The 14,136-nt window shown below is 38.4% G+C and overlaps 1 protein-coding gene across 1 annotated transcript; it reads right to left on the reverse strand.

Moving 5' to 3' along the window:
• Positions 1-7: 7 nt before the first annotated feature.
• On the reverse strand, positions 8-11,771 carry LOC120311478 (dynein heavy chain 6, axonemal-like). The gene is made up of 6 exons (XM_039351020.1): positions 11,644-11,771; positions 8,353-8,538; positions 5,354-5,426; positions 2,980-3,131; positions 2,522-2,744; positions 8-147 (listed from the first exon to the last, which is right to left on the reverse strand). Exons 1-6 carry the CDS (start codon positions 11,758-11,760, stop codon positions 44-46), a joined length of 855 nt encoding a protein of 284 aa, XP_039206954.1. The 5' UTR covers positions 11,761-11,771; the 3' UTR covers positions 8-43.
• Between the last annotated feature and the right edge of the window lie 2,365 nt (positions 11,772-14,136).

The raw sequence follows: 14,136 nt of genomic DNA on the forward strand, positions 1-14,136 counted from the left end.
GATGCCAAGGTCTTGCTTGTAGACAGAAACCCTATCCTGCTGATTATTCATTTAGCTGGCAAAGTAATGCAGATCCTTTGGATATCCAGTAGTCGCTTGGTTTTTTTGAAGGAAGTAAGACGGTAACCACAAAATTGGTAGAATGACCTAATTATAAAAAAGAAAAAATTGTTAATGTTTCAAACTCCCCATGTTCCTAAGCTGCCAACCCCCCCCCCCATCGTACACCCAAACCTCAGAATAAGTTCTATACAAAAAGAAAACCAGTATAACTTACTCCTTATATGGTTGAGATAGTTGGGCAACATTTGGGCACTGGTATACTGCTGATGCTAACCAGTTGGCATGCATGTTGACAAAGGGGTACAGATGTGAAAGGAAAAGTTTTTCTCGTCTTGTCAGGAGGAGAGCACTATAAAGAAGGAGCTCATAATACTCTCTTCTTCAATGCAGTATCACGCTTGCCTGAGTCCCCTGCTGATCTGACGACTGCTGACAGTAGGGCATGTGAAGGTGACAGCAAGAACTAAGGGTTGAGAAAGCCATCCAGGCAGACTGCCTTGGAAGCTTAGGGGGTCTGCATGCAGCCCATCAGAGGCCTGGGATTCCAATGAATTGGGTCAACTTGTGTGGGGCTGTGGAATAGGCTGACTTTTCTGGAAAACTGCATACTCTTTTGGCAAAGTACACCTTACTGTGCTTATGTGGTTTCAAAATGCAGGCATCATAAATCAGACACCTGCATGCATCTTTTAGGTTAAATTGTCATTATTCCTCAGATACTTGCATTGATTACGGTGAATCGCAACATAATTGCGACGTGCTCAGATATGGCACACAAGCACACTAAACCATAATGCTTGAAAATCAGGCTCCTGCCATTCTAGGAAATAAGAACTTAATAAAATCATCTTTTAAAATGAACATTTCTTCTGGCCTTTCAACTCAAAAAAATTAAAGGCAAATTCTAATCTGGTAGCAGCAAGTAAGGGCCTGAGTTGCCCTGATCTACTATAGATGATGAGATCAAACCATTTTCTTTAGATGATTTTTCTTTGGGGGATAATAGGAGACAATGGACACATTTAGTGCAAACGATACAAAGATAAATGCACAAAAGTTTGCCAAATTATTTTAAAACAACTACATAGTTGGAATGAAGCTATTTCTAGGCATCTGTTTCTGTATTAATGTCTGGTGACCAGCGGCACTAAATTTTGTCCCTAGTGCTGCATAAAGGTCCCAGTCTGGATCAGATGTGACAATAAATCTTTGTGGGATCAGGTGAAAATAAACATGCCACAGGAGAACGTTACAAGTTGGAAGATAGGGCTTTAACTAAAGAAGTTTAAAACAATTTATTCATTAGTTGAAATACTAAAAATTTGCTATTTATTTTCTCTTCACTGCTGATAAGGAATTCAGCCAACAGGCAACAAAGCACTCAGAACTTGAGTCTGTTAAGCTGGCCATAAACGATTTTCTTAATACTTTCATTTAAGAAGGCCTTTAGTTCATATGACATACTATACCTATGAACGATTTATGTGTTCTACCAGTAGTGTAATAAAGGAAGCAAGCATATAGAAATCAGCAAAACAATCAACCAAACAATCTGTGATGGTTCATCAGCTGTGCTACTCACTTCTTTTGAGTTGAGCTGAAACAGAATTTAGCAACAGATGTCATATCCTTATATACTGTTCAGCTTCAATGGAGTGGAATGCCCCCAACACATCACTATTCATCTCCCTATTCAAATTACCTGGAGTTTTTCACTTCCACTTTCTCATTCATAATTCTAGGGAAAAATATCTATGAAACTGTCAGGAAGCTGGAACATCAGCCCACATTCATTGACTCATGTGGCATTATCCCCATTTGCCACATCCCCAGAAGCAAATTCACTAATAAACAGCAGGTTTGGCAATCTGCACTCTTATTCCATGAGCTATTTGCAAAGGGGAAGATCTCTTACAGCAAAGCATACATACTTCTTAAGAAAAAAGAGTGACATCTGATAACCTGAAATAACTTGATTCTGCATTTTTTGTACCAGATTCCAGATAAAAAAGAAATTATACTTGCTTTTTAGGAAGGATTTATCTACTCCCAGGATCTGGTTCAGGAGTAGGATCCATTCCAAGTACTTTTGAAAACACTTATAAATATTATCGATGTGGCAAATTTCAAGAGTGGGACTTTGGTAACGTAGAGGGTTTCCCTGCATTTTTTTAACATAATAATATCACCTGATCGATAGACAGGACTTTACTCTTATGTTGCCTAGGCCTCTGGCCTTTGATCAAGCTGTTCTTCAGCCTGGATCAGTGGTTCCTTGCAACCTCTTGCACCCTTGAGTTAGATGGGGGATTCTCTGCTACATCTGTCCCAGGATGCCCCTTCAAAGCATCATCTGCCTTGTGGTGTTTGAATAAAAGTCATTTGCTAGGCTGTCATTCATGTATATTTGCCAAGTTGATATTGGATATCTAGTGAATGTTATAGAAAAAAGAATGACCTGTGGTAGACAGAGTTCCTGCTCTAGCTCCTGTTTTGTAGAGGGGCGCATGATACAACAATGGATGGGGCTCGTAATTTTGATGCGGCTCAAAATGAATTACTGGAAGCATTGGGTTCATTTGTCGAGGTAACGCATCTTCTATAACCATTTCATCCTCATCCCAACGACTAGCATCCATAAACATGCCATGGACCAACACCCCATCCTTTGGAGAAGGTAACTGAAAAAAATAAGGTAGAAGGTGGAAGTCAAAGCTGAGCTACTCATTCATTATCGCTATCAAGTTTCTACCTTACCCAGGTACATGTTCTTCAAACATAGCAAAACATTTTAAAAAAAGTATCAGAAATCTACCACAGTACAAGATAAACGTGATGGTTTTATGTAAAGGTACTTCATGTGAATTCAAGTTCTTTGTGGCTGGATAGTCATTGCAGTTGCAGACTTGTAAATACCTTTTCATCCATTGGTAATTCATTTCCAAAGTGGCAGAGTTTTGAAGCTTCTGATACTTGTGTTTGGTCTCTGAAGACAGGAATGACGTTGTAACTAAAACTAAGCTCATCAATCGGCAAGTTATATTTTCGAGCGTGATTCTGAAGAGTTCCTGAGAAATAAAACATGGACCTGGTTCTCTTTTTAAAAACAAATAATCAGTCATTAAAGAACCATTAACAATGCACAGCCACAGAGAAATATGATTAGGGGATAGTTTATTTGATGTTGCACATCTTGACGGCTGCCAGACTGGCGTTTGCACAAAAATGGAAAAACAAAGAAACTCCCACAGAGGAAGAAATACTATACAAAATACTATCTTGTGCTGAAATGGACAGGCTTACGATGGAACTGAAAGATAAAAGTGGATCTGAATACTTTAAAATCTGGGATAAATTTTACTCTTGGTGGGAGTTGAGGAGGACTGTTGGGGTTATAGATTAGCGTCAATATGGAAATGTATATAATTTTAGGCTAACAAATAGAGAAATGAATTAAGTATTGTATAAAAAATATGTATCTACAGAGATAAAGAACTAAATGTAAGAAGAGAAATAACTTGACAGAAATGTTTATACTGGAGTGTTACATCATGTCCAATATTTTCTTTTTTAACTGTATTGTAAATAAAAAACTTTAAAAATATATATAAAAAAACAATGCACAGTAATTCAAACTTAATTTACCCTCACACAGACTCAGAAATATGTTCTATATTTACAAAATCTCTCGGCAAAGTCCAATTCATAGTGTAATCTTCAATATCATAAAAAATATTTTTATAGAGCACTGCTTTATTATAATACCCTACTATTCCAAGCCATCTTTTTTTTTAAAGGCAACCTTATCATTTTGAACAATTATTATGGCCCTAATGTATTGCTTTACTTCCAAGTACCATACTGACATTTTTATTATTTTTATTGCTTTTGTTAGTTCAGAATAATAACCTAAAGGGAAAAAAAACTTCCTATTAAATTATGAGAGGGTTTAAAGAACTCCTTTTTGAAAGCCAGGCAGTGCATGATTTCTACTGTATTGCAGAGCGCCTGTTTAACCCCTGTATTTTCCAATCCACACTGAAACGATTTCACTTATTCTAGAGGCAATAGATTATAAGTTATATGGTTTGTAGGGTGTTTTGCTGCCAGATCTTAGAACAGTGGTTCTCAACCTTTTTAATGCCGCGACCCCCAACCGGTCATAAGTCGAGGACTACTCAACCGGGCGTAAATCGAGGACTACTCAATTGTTGCAGCACCGTTTGCAGAATGGGACTTTTGGCGGGCTCAGCAGGGCAGAGACAGCCTGGACAATTCCTATTGGCTTTCAAGAGAGTCTATTCAAGAGAGTCTATTCTATTGGCTTTCAAAAGCCAATAGAATAAAAGGGAGTAGCACAGCTAAGAAAAAGGGGAAAAAATGGCGGACTGCGTTGTTTGGCAACCCCCGTGAAATGGTCGTTCGACCCCAAATGGGATCCCGACCCACAGGTTGAGAACCACTGTCTTAGAACCACAGAAACGTGGTTAATAGGAATTGATGCGCAAGATTAATATAAAGAGCACTGCCTATTTATGTTAGCAAACTGCTTCTGACTATGAATTTATTTTCAAAATTGAGAAGAAGGAAAGGGCAGTCTGTTCTATATCACCCACTGCCTAAAACAGCATTTGATAAAAATGGTGCTTCAGGTTCCTTCTCTTCTGGATATTCTATTTCAACATTATCTTCCGTACGCTATTCACATCTCCCCCACCCCTGCTCTTCTTCACTCCAGTTACAGCAGCAACAGGGGACTGGAGTTATTTAGGAAAACTATTGGCTCCAAATTTATTGGCATGTTGCATCAGCACAATGAGCAACATGCTTTCAGGATACTAATCTGGTGGCTTTATAGCTTCTTCCTTTTAATAACAGCTTTATTTCCTTTTTGCACAGATTCAACCACAAAGGGAGTTTTGGGGGGGGCTGCATACCCTGCAGGCGGGACACTGACTTTTTCTTACTGATCAGCTGATGGAAGAAGAGTGACTGGTTCCCATTACACCCTGGCTGCGCTTGGTTTTTAGAAGCCAGCAGCAGTGAAGAGAATTCTGCAGCCAACTTAAAAATGGTTTGAAGGGATTGGGAAATGGAAACAGTGCCCTGTGAATTTGATCCCAATCAATCAGCTAACAATAAAGCGACTTGGCAGGCTATTCTGAGCATCTGAAACCAAAAGCGAGACAAACAACTGAGCAATTGGTTTCCCACCCTTTTGTGGGCATGCTACCGTTTAAAACATACATAGGTGACATTGGAGACAGCGAAATTTTGTTGGAATGTTTACCAGTCAAAAATCCTTGTGGAAAAAAGAAACCAGAAATCCAAAATGATTTAGGTTGACCTCTTTTGAGCCAGAACTGAAAAAAAAAAAAGTTGATATACGTTAGGCATAAAACCCGACATTCCATTTAACTTATTAAACAACGGATTGCTGTTATTTTATTTGCAGAGAGGGGAAGAACTGAACTGGGTTTGCCAGGGTTTTACTTTTCCATCTAAATGGATATGGCTTCATTATGCTTGGTCTTAATCCAGGAAATCTTCGGTGCTGCAGAATGACAACATTTGAAGTTCTCCCAGACCAGGGGTAGGCAACCTTGGCTCTTTTATGACTCGTGGACTTCAACTCCCAGAATTCCTGAGCCAGCTGTGCTCAGGAATTCTGGGAGTTGAAGTCCACGAGTCATAAAAGAGCCAAGGTTGCCTACCCCTGTCCCAGACAGAATGAAGCTCAGGGCTTCTCTCACACAGATCAGAAACTGGAGGATATGAGGAGTCACTCTTGGCATCTGCCTTAGTTTTTGTCCGTCACCATTTTGGGTGCTTAGTGGGAAGCACTAAGGGTAAAATATATCATCTCTTTTCTTTACTTCCAATTTTCTTGATTATATTATTGGTTTAAGATTGGAACTCAGTCAAAACAGCCATGAGTACTTTGCACAGTGTTTGAAGTTAAAGAGAAATAATGGTTCTGATGCATGGTTGAGGGTCTCCGGATCAGGGTACCTGCATAAAAGCTGATGCACTCAGTTTGTATATACAGCACACCAGCAACGTATTATTTCAAAAATCATAATCATATGGCATAATTATCTTAGAGAAGTGGTAAGTCCAACATCTGATGGCAATGCATTATCAAGCCACAGTAAGGAAGATACCTTTTGGAATTACGAAGGTACATAAAATACCACTGTAAATTTTTGATGACAAAACTGTATCCATTCTGCAAATAATCAGCTAAGCCATTTAGGAAAAGCAATAATGCCATTACTCTCCCGTCTCCATTATTCCCCAAGCCAAGAATGGGGAATATTACCTTCATTCTGCCAAGCATTTTCTCATTAGTTTATTTGCTGCAAGTCATATTTGGCATATTAATTTAAACAAGAGAGAAGCCAACTTGTAATAAATGGAAAGGCAAGCATTTGGCATGGGTTTTAATGTCCTCTCCCTTTTAAAGTGTTTCTTGTCCCCACTTGTTTCCTAATAATGGTGCCTCTGACCTTCATTTTTAACAATTTGAACAGTCTCAGCTGCCTGAAATTGTTACTGTTCCCTGAACTAATTTCTCTTCCATGGGTTGTATGATTTTTTTTTGCCTGACATACATACTTAATGTGCATATTCTTTCAGAGATGTTTTTTCTGGGCACATTTTTGAGTTGCAAATTGCAGTTTGGTATGCTAATGCATTCACATTTTGCATACACATTTCACAGGCGCTCACTGGCCTGTGTTTAAATGAATTTACCCCACATTTTATCTTTTATGCTAAAATAATCAATGATCTCATGCAGTATTTCTCAACCTTAACCATTTTAAGATGAGTGGACTTCAATTCCCAGAATTCCCCAGCAAGCCATGGAAATTCTGGAAGCTGAAGTCCACTCCTAATAAATAGGTCATTAGTGCTCTAAACTTTTGTGTGTGTGGGAGGAGTTCAAGGAAGCTAAAGAATGAACCTGGGTAGAAATGTCAAATTTACACAAGCACAGAACTTAAGGGAGAATTTTTATAAAATGTTTTATAGATGGCACCTTGATCCACAAAAAATGTCTTATATGTACCCTGACGTGCAACCCAAATGTTGGAGATGTGGTTATAAGGAGGCTTCCTATTATCATATTTGGTGGTCATGCAGAGAGATAAAAGCATTTTGGATCAAAGTATGGTGGAATATCCAGAGAATTTTTAGAAGGAGGGTAAAATTTACTCCGCAATTATTTTTGTTAGGTATTGTTACAGATTGTGATACAAAGGAGGTTGTATTGATGTTAAATTTGATTACAGCCGCTAGGCTGTTAGTAGGACAATATTGGAAGAAGGAATCCTTGCCTACATTGCAGGAATGGTTTCTTAAAGTAGCTTATCTGGCGGAAATGGCAAAGATCTCGGCTTTCTTAAAGCAACAAACGCAAGAGAAGTTTTTTGCTGTTTGGGATAAATGGATAAAATTTATACAATTTAGATTGGGTATACAAAAATATTATATAGTTTTTTCATAAGTTTTATTTTTATATATATTATAGATAATCTTTTTATATATATAAATATAAAGTTCTTAATTTAATTTTTATTTTTACTTTTTAAGCCTATATTCTGCTCTGGGAAGCTCAGAGGGGGGGGGGAAGGGAGGGGGGGTTTTTTGGGAGGGGTGGGTTTTTTTTTTTTTATATGTATTGTTTAGTTTTATTTTTTTGTATATGTTGTCTCTTGTTTTGTATTCTTTTTTCTTTTTTGTAAAATTTATAAAACTTTTAATAATAATAAAAAAAAAGAATGAACCTGGGTTACATCCTTTTTTAACTTTCCTAAAATCTCTTACATCTGAAACATAACCTAAATCAGTGATGGCGAACCTTTTAGAGACCGAGTGTCCAAACTGCAACCCAAAACTCACTTATGCATCGTTGGGTGCCGGGTGGGTGTGGCCCATTGGGTGGGTGTGGCCCATTGGGTGGGCATGGCTGCGGTGGTAACAGCAGACTGGGTGGGACTAAAAAGTTCAATCAATCAATTCCAACTTTGCAAGATCTTTTTTTCCCCGCGGGAAGTTGAAATTGACTGATTGATTGAACCTTTTTTTTGTACACGGCGGCGGAGGCCTAAAGCGAAAAGGTTTTATAAAACCCAGCTGAAGGCCTAGGACTGCGGCAACAGTGCGAGTGCCCACAGAGAGGGCTCTGAGTGCTGCCTCTGGCACCCGTGCCATAGGTTCGCCACCACTGACCTAAATTATAGATCATCAGTACACTGCACACCTATGAGTAGCATTTCTACTTACATCTATGAAGCTTGTCCTGAGCACAAGGTCTTTCACCCAGGCCCCCAAAGGTTTCAGAGAGGGATAGGCGGCATTGGCCCAGAGGGTTGGAACCTGATTGTTAAGAAAGCTGTGGTACACTCTCTCCATTTCTTCGGACATGACTACAAACCCCGCAATGGCTTTGTTGAGTGTTTGTAGAGAGCTCTGAAAGTTGAACAACAACACTGTACTTTAATCTTCTGCGGAGAGGAAAGGAATATAACAGCAATCTTATCTTCTCCAAGCAGTTGTATTGCCAGTTCTCTCGCTCTCACCTTAGCTTCAATGATCTAATGCAATGTTTCTCAACCTCAGCAACAGCTGAGAAACAGTGCATTAAACAGATGAGCACGGCCGGCTGGGGAATTCTGGGAACTGAAGTCCACTCATCTTAAAGTTGCTAAATTGAGAAACGCTGATCTAATGATCCTACAAATCCAAGCAGGTAGAAGGGAAGATCACTGATAAAATCTCAATGGTGCTGCAACAATGTTTGCTGAAGCTGTCTATACAACACAGGGAAGTTGCCTTCACATCTTCCACCACATTCTTACCAGTACCCTTGCCTAACTGTAATAAGGAGCTTCGCAGTGATACACTGCAGAGCAGGGGTCTTCAAGCTTGGCCCTTTTATGACTCATGGACTTCAACTCCCAGAATTCCTCAGCCAGCGTGACTGGCTGAGGAATTCTGGGAGCTGAAGTCGATGAGTCATAAAAGGGCCGAGTTTGAAGACCCCTGCTGTAGAGATTATGCAGGTGTTCCACTTTCCAAATGTTTTTGGCCTGTCTCCTTTTCTCCTCTTCCTCTGAGAGTAATTTAAACGTCATTATAAGGCAAATGGGGGGGGAGGGGAGGGAATGGAAGAGGCAGAGAAAGAAATCCTTGAACTGATGTGGCTGTCTAGATAGGGCAGCTATTACATTGTGTGTGTGAATATTCATTCCATTTCTCAGTTAAAAATGAAAATTATCGAGTAATTTATAATATTTTACTAAAAATGGAGCAGTATAACTAAGGCATAAATAAGATGCTATTAAAACCAAAATATATTCAGATAATTTACCACTGGTCTTTCAGGAAAAATCCTCAGGGTTGTGTACAGTTAAAATAAATTTTAAAAAAATTCTGCACAAAATAATATATAACAAGCTAAGGCAAAGGATGAGCATACAGAATCAAGCATCAAACAATGATGAGCTCAAACAAAGCCATCCTTCTTACACTCTTAATCTGAATTGATTTGTTTGAAAATTAGCTCCAACGACATCAATTAAAATCTTCTTCAGATTGATTTTTCTACTTTGATCATCTACTTTATATTATCTATGTTTATAAGAGGGTTTCCCAACAGTTTTTATACCCGTTTCACAAATAAATGGAAACTATTTACCATATTTGTTTGAAAAGATAAAAATGCAACTATCTTGTCTTAACCACCTTCAACTAAAGGAAGCCAGGAAAACTAACCTGGTGTGACCAATGTTCTGAGAAATAAGGATGAAATTTTTCTGTCAGTAAAAGTATATGCCTGTGAAAATAGTGAGGTAATTCCTGGAACTGTTTTCCCGATTTGTCACTCTCTTTCTACAAGGTTAATGCCTTCTTTCCAATGATGTTGATATTCTTGCATTCTATGAAAGCCACATTTCTCCCATGCAGCCCTCATAACAATCTTTATTAGCCAGAAATTATTTCATGCTGCAATAGGAGTGGGAGGGGCTTCTGACTTCCTGCTCGCTTCCCAAATGACTTTGTTGTGGGAAGCTGGCAGAGAGTGTTGGAAATCATGATCACATGACCGTAACTGACTACAGCGATGCTGCAGCAGCCACAACTTTGTGAATACAACTGGTGTGAAGATCTTTGAAATTCCAATTATACACAAGTTCTGGATTTTGTAGCAAAATCTCTAAATCAGAGAATTTGAGATATAGATAATCCTTGACGTACAACTATTTGTTTAGCAACTGTTCAAAGTCCAAACAGCAGTGGAAAAACAACCAGGACTCACACAGAGAATCGTTGCATTGTGCCTATGATCACGTGATCAAAATTCAGCTGCTTGGCAACCAGCATGTATTTACAGCAGATGTTGCATCCTGTGATCCTACAATTGCCTTTTGTGACTTCCCAGCTGGCTTCTGACAAGCAAAGCCAATAGGGGAAGCCAGATTCACTTCATGATTGCATGTGAATAACAACCAGGGCAAAAATGTCACAAAATTGGCTGCCACTCATAGAACAATTGCCTTGCTTAGCAACAGAAATTCTGGACCTTATTGTGGTCATAAGTCAACGACTCCCTGTACCATGATTCAAAAATTGTTCTGTTATGAAGCATCATTTGGCCTAATGGAAGGTTACAAACAGACAGGAGAACTTTAGTACCATATAAATTAAAGTATATCACATGGTTGTTAAGTATATCAGCTGTTAAGTATATCACATAGTTGTTAAGGAATTCAACTCCCTTCCCCCCTTGTCTTTGCTAATTGGAAGTCAGCTGGGAAGGCTGCAGTAACAATCACGTGACCTTGGGAGGTTGCAACCATTGTAAATCCGTGCCAGTTGCCCCAAGCACCTGAAGTTGGATCATGTGACCACAGGGACATTGTGACCGTCATTAGTGCAAAGGTCGGTTATTAAGTCATTTTTTTCCAGTGCTGCCGTAACTTTGAATGATCACTAAATGAATGGTTGCAAATAAAGGATTATCTGTAATGCCATATATAGTGAAAGGAATAACACAGACATTAGGCTAAATTAGGCTTGCTAAGTCACAGTGATGTCATAGATATTATTTAGCAACACTCAGTCTTACATATTCTGCCTGCCTGCCTGCCTGCCTGCCTATCTATCTATCTATCTATCTATCTATCTATCTATCTATCTATCTATCTATCTAGCCAGACATGTCATGCGTAAGCCGCGCCCACCCCATTGCCAGCAATAGCAAAATAGTCCCGATACGTCATGCGACATCGCGAGTTTGACATGTCTGATCTAATTTCATATTTCTTAGCTGCCCATCCCTCTCAGAGAATATGTTTGCTTTCCAATAGAAAGTATCTCTAGTTTCTCTGCAAAGAGTATTTCTGCTTTCCACTTTATTTACTTTTTTGGTAGAATGGAAGAACGATAGAACACATTAGAGAAACATTTTGATTTAAATCCCTGGTTCTTAGTGCATGGTAGTCTTAATATAAATTCAACAAATTCATAACTTCAGCATTTATTCCATTGACTAAGAAATGTATGTTTTTATACCCTCAGCAGACTGAGAAGGTTATTAAAACGATCCACTTCTTGCCCAAGGACCGTAGTTAAAGAATCTATTCGACTTTTGCTATCCCTCGCAAAAAGTACCTCCGCAGCAAGGTCCATGTCCAGTTTTTCTGCAAAACAACAATATTGTTTTCATCTTTTAGAAAGCTAGGCACCACACATTTAAAACATACACTGATGGCTACTAGCTGATTTGAGGAGAGATTCGTGGGCCAGCAGGAAATATAAGGCTGTGCTCAACAACTAAGATTTTACACCAACTTAGAAACCCAGGAATTTACTTTTATTGTTAAGAAGCTTTGACAACAAAAGAGATGCTGGTCATGGTGATGGCTAAGCATCTAATCCCCAGGTTCTCTTAAATTTACTGCCAGCCTTCCTAAAGGGAATCATTTAATGGCACTGCATAAAAGCATAGAACAACTGGGAATTAGTCTTCCTGGCGTTGGTTTTGACTTCTTAATCTCCCCCTCAGCCAGAGGTGGTGGGATTCAAATATGTGAACAACTGGTTCTCTGTGTGGATGCTGCTTCTGGACGTCCATTCTGGGCCTGGGCAACAAAAAATTAGCTACCGGTTTTGCCGAAGTGGTGCGAACCGGCTGACTCCCACCACTGAGAATGTTGCACTCCAGTAGGAAATAGGCCATGCCTTTGAGGACATTCCAGGGCGCCAACTTCACACACCACAGCAGAGATCCACATCAAATTGTTTTACGAGATAATATATCAATCAGGGAAGGATGACAACCATAATTTTTCATAGTGGGTAGTACTAAAATCAAATCAAATAATAAAACAAAATAAAATAATCTTCCCAGATTTTCCAAGACTTGGCAGGCTAAAAAAACATGATGCTTCTCCCATACTTTCAGTATGAAAGAGAGCAATCCTGAATTTAAAGCAGCTGATATCCTTTCAAGGAAATGAAGATTAAAAAAAAATAAAATCCTGTGTCCTGGCAATGTAAGCTTCCCTTTGGCAGACTCAGAGGATCTTAAAATGCTAAAATACAGTTTCTACTTCTAACAATAATGATGACACTTTTCTACATTCTATAAATTTCAGCTAAAATTAACTCTATGTATACAAGAAAAGAAGGAATCATAAGAAAGACTTTTTTCCCTTCCTCCTGTCAGTTCTGACATTCCCTTAGAATAGTTATTAGTACAAAGTAGTTGGTTAGTTTGTCTTTTAATAAATTGTATAAATGCAGGTGATCTCTTTAAAAAAGTAAGGGAGTTTATTTCAATAAAAGTTAGGCCTTTTGTTGGAAATTTTGAAGTAAACCATTGGAAAATTAGACAAATGAGACAGCTACAGTATAACATCGAACTATATCCAATATGCAACATACTGAGTTAACAAACACTATATCCCCCAAAATTGCTGGATGCAATTGCTAGATACAGCATTTTCCAGATTAAACAAACATCTTTGGAAGAAACTATTAGGTGACTTCCTTTGCTAATGAAACAAAACAAAGGAACAAACCTAAGCATATATTTTAAATGTTCAGACACACTAGCATATTCTGGAAAGCAGTGCAAAATTCTATGAACAGAGTAAATAGGTACAGATTTTATATTTGAATAAACACATACAAGAAGATGCCAAGTGGAGTTCTGGCAAGTGGATTTAAGTTACATTCTGTTTCTGGACTGTACTAACCCAAGTTAGATATTACAATCAGAATAGACAGCCAACTATTTAATTGGGCTGACATTAGCAGGTCTTATCAATTAACTATGTTTTTCTAAATAATTGCTCAGCTCATTAAGAAAATATTTGCAGATATGCACTTAAAAGAATAACTTGCCTCAGTTAAGACCACAGATCATCCCTTCAAAAATGGTTTATCAATAGCAATGTCATTTGTATCCTACGTTATTTATTAAAGGAAGCTAAAATTAAATTAGTTTTAATCTGCATTAAATAAAATCATTATGCTGATTACTGCTTATTGTCTTATAGCAACTCTATTTCAGAATCTGCAGAACAGAACCATACAAACCACAAATGCCCTGACAAGCATTTTTCAGGATGAAGATTTTATTTTGTGCATTTCTGAAGCAGTCTTTGCAAAATCCATGGCAAAGTCAGCACAATGTCTATATCATGATTATAGAAACAAGGTACACTCTAAAGAAATGAAGATTATTTTCACTCTACATCCCTATTCTTAGTTGCAAGATGTTTCCTGAAACAATTGTCATGTTTTTAGTTTCAGTTTATTTTCTCAATATTAAACATGAAGCACAAAAGAAACAAATTAATTCTGTGTGAACCTTGGGTAGCACAGATTTTACTAAAATAACATGATTTTAGACAGCAGATAAGCGAATTAGATACAAGTTACTTGTTATGTCCCGAGCCTTGCAAACGGCTCGGGCGTTTGCAGGCAGTCCCGGGCAGGTGCAAAGCTGCCCGGGACCAGACAGGCTGTCGCCAGCGCCGTGCGCATGCGCGGGTGCTG

Source organism: Crotalus tigris, unplaced genomic scaffold, assembly GCF_016545835.1.
Source record: "Crotalus tigris isolate CLP2741 ecotype Arizona unplaced genomic scaffold, ASM1654583v1 scf7180000018368.3068619, whole genome shotgun sequence".
Classification (NCBI taxonomy): Eukaryota; Metazoa; Chordata; class Lepidosauria; order Squamata; family Viperidae; genus Crotalus; species Crotalus tigris.

What these genes read in the sequence shown, in the direction of transcription:
- LOC120311478 (XM_039351020.1), bottom strand. Translation starts at nt 11,760, where the DNA reads ATGGACCTTGCTGCGGAGGTACTTTTTGCGAGGGATAGCAAAAGTCGA. An exon ending in TCAGGACAAGCTTCATAGAT is followed by an intron (nt 5,427 to 8,352) that starts GTAAGTAGAAAT and finishes TTTTTTTTTCAG; the next exon opens with TTCTGGCTCAAAAGAGGTCA. An exon ending in AGGAACTCTGTCTACCACAG is followed by an intron (nt 148 to 2,521) that starts GTCATTCTTTTT and finishes TTTTATAATTAG; the next exon opens with GTCATTCTACCAATTTTGTG.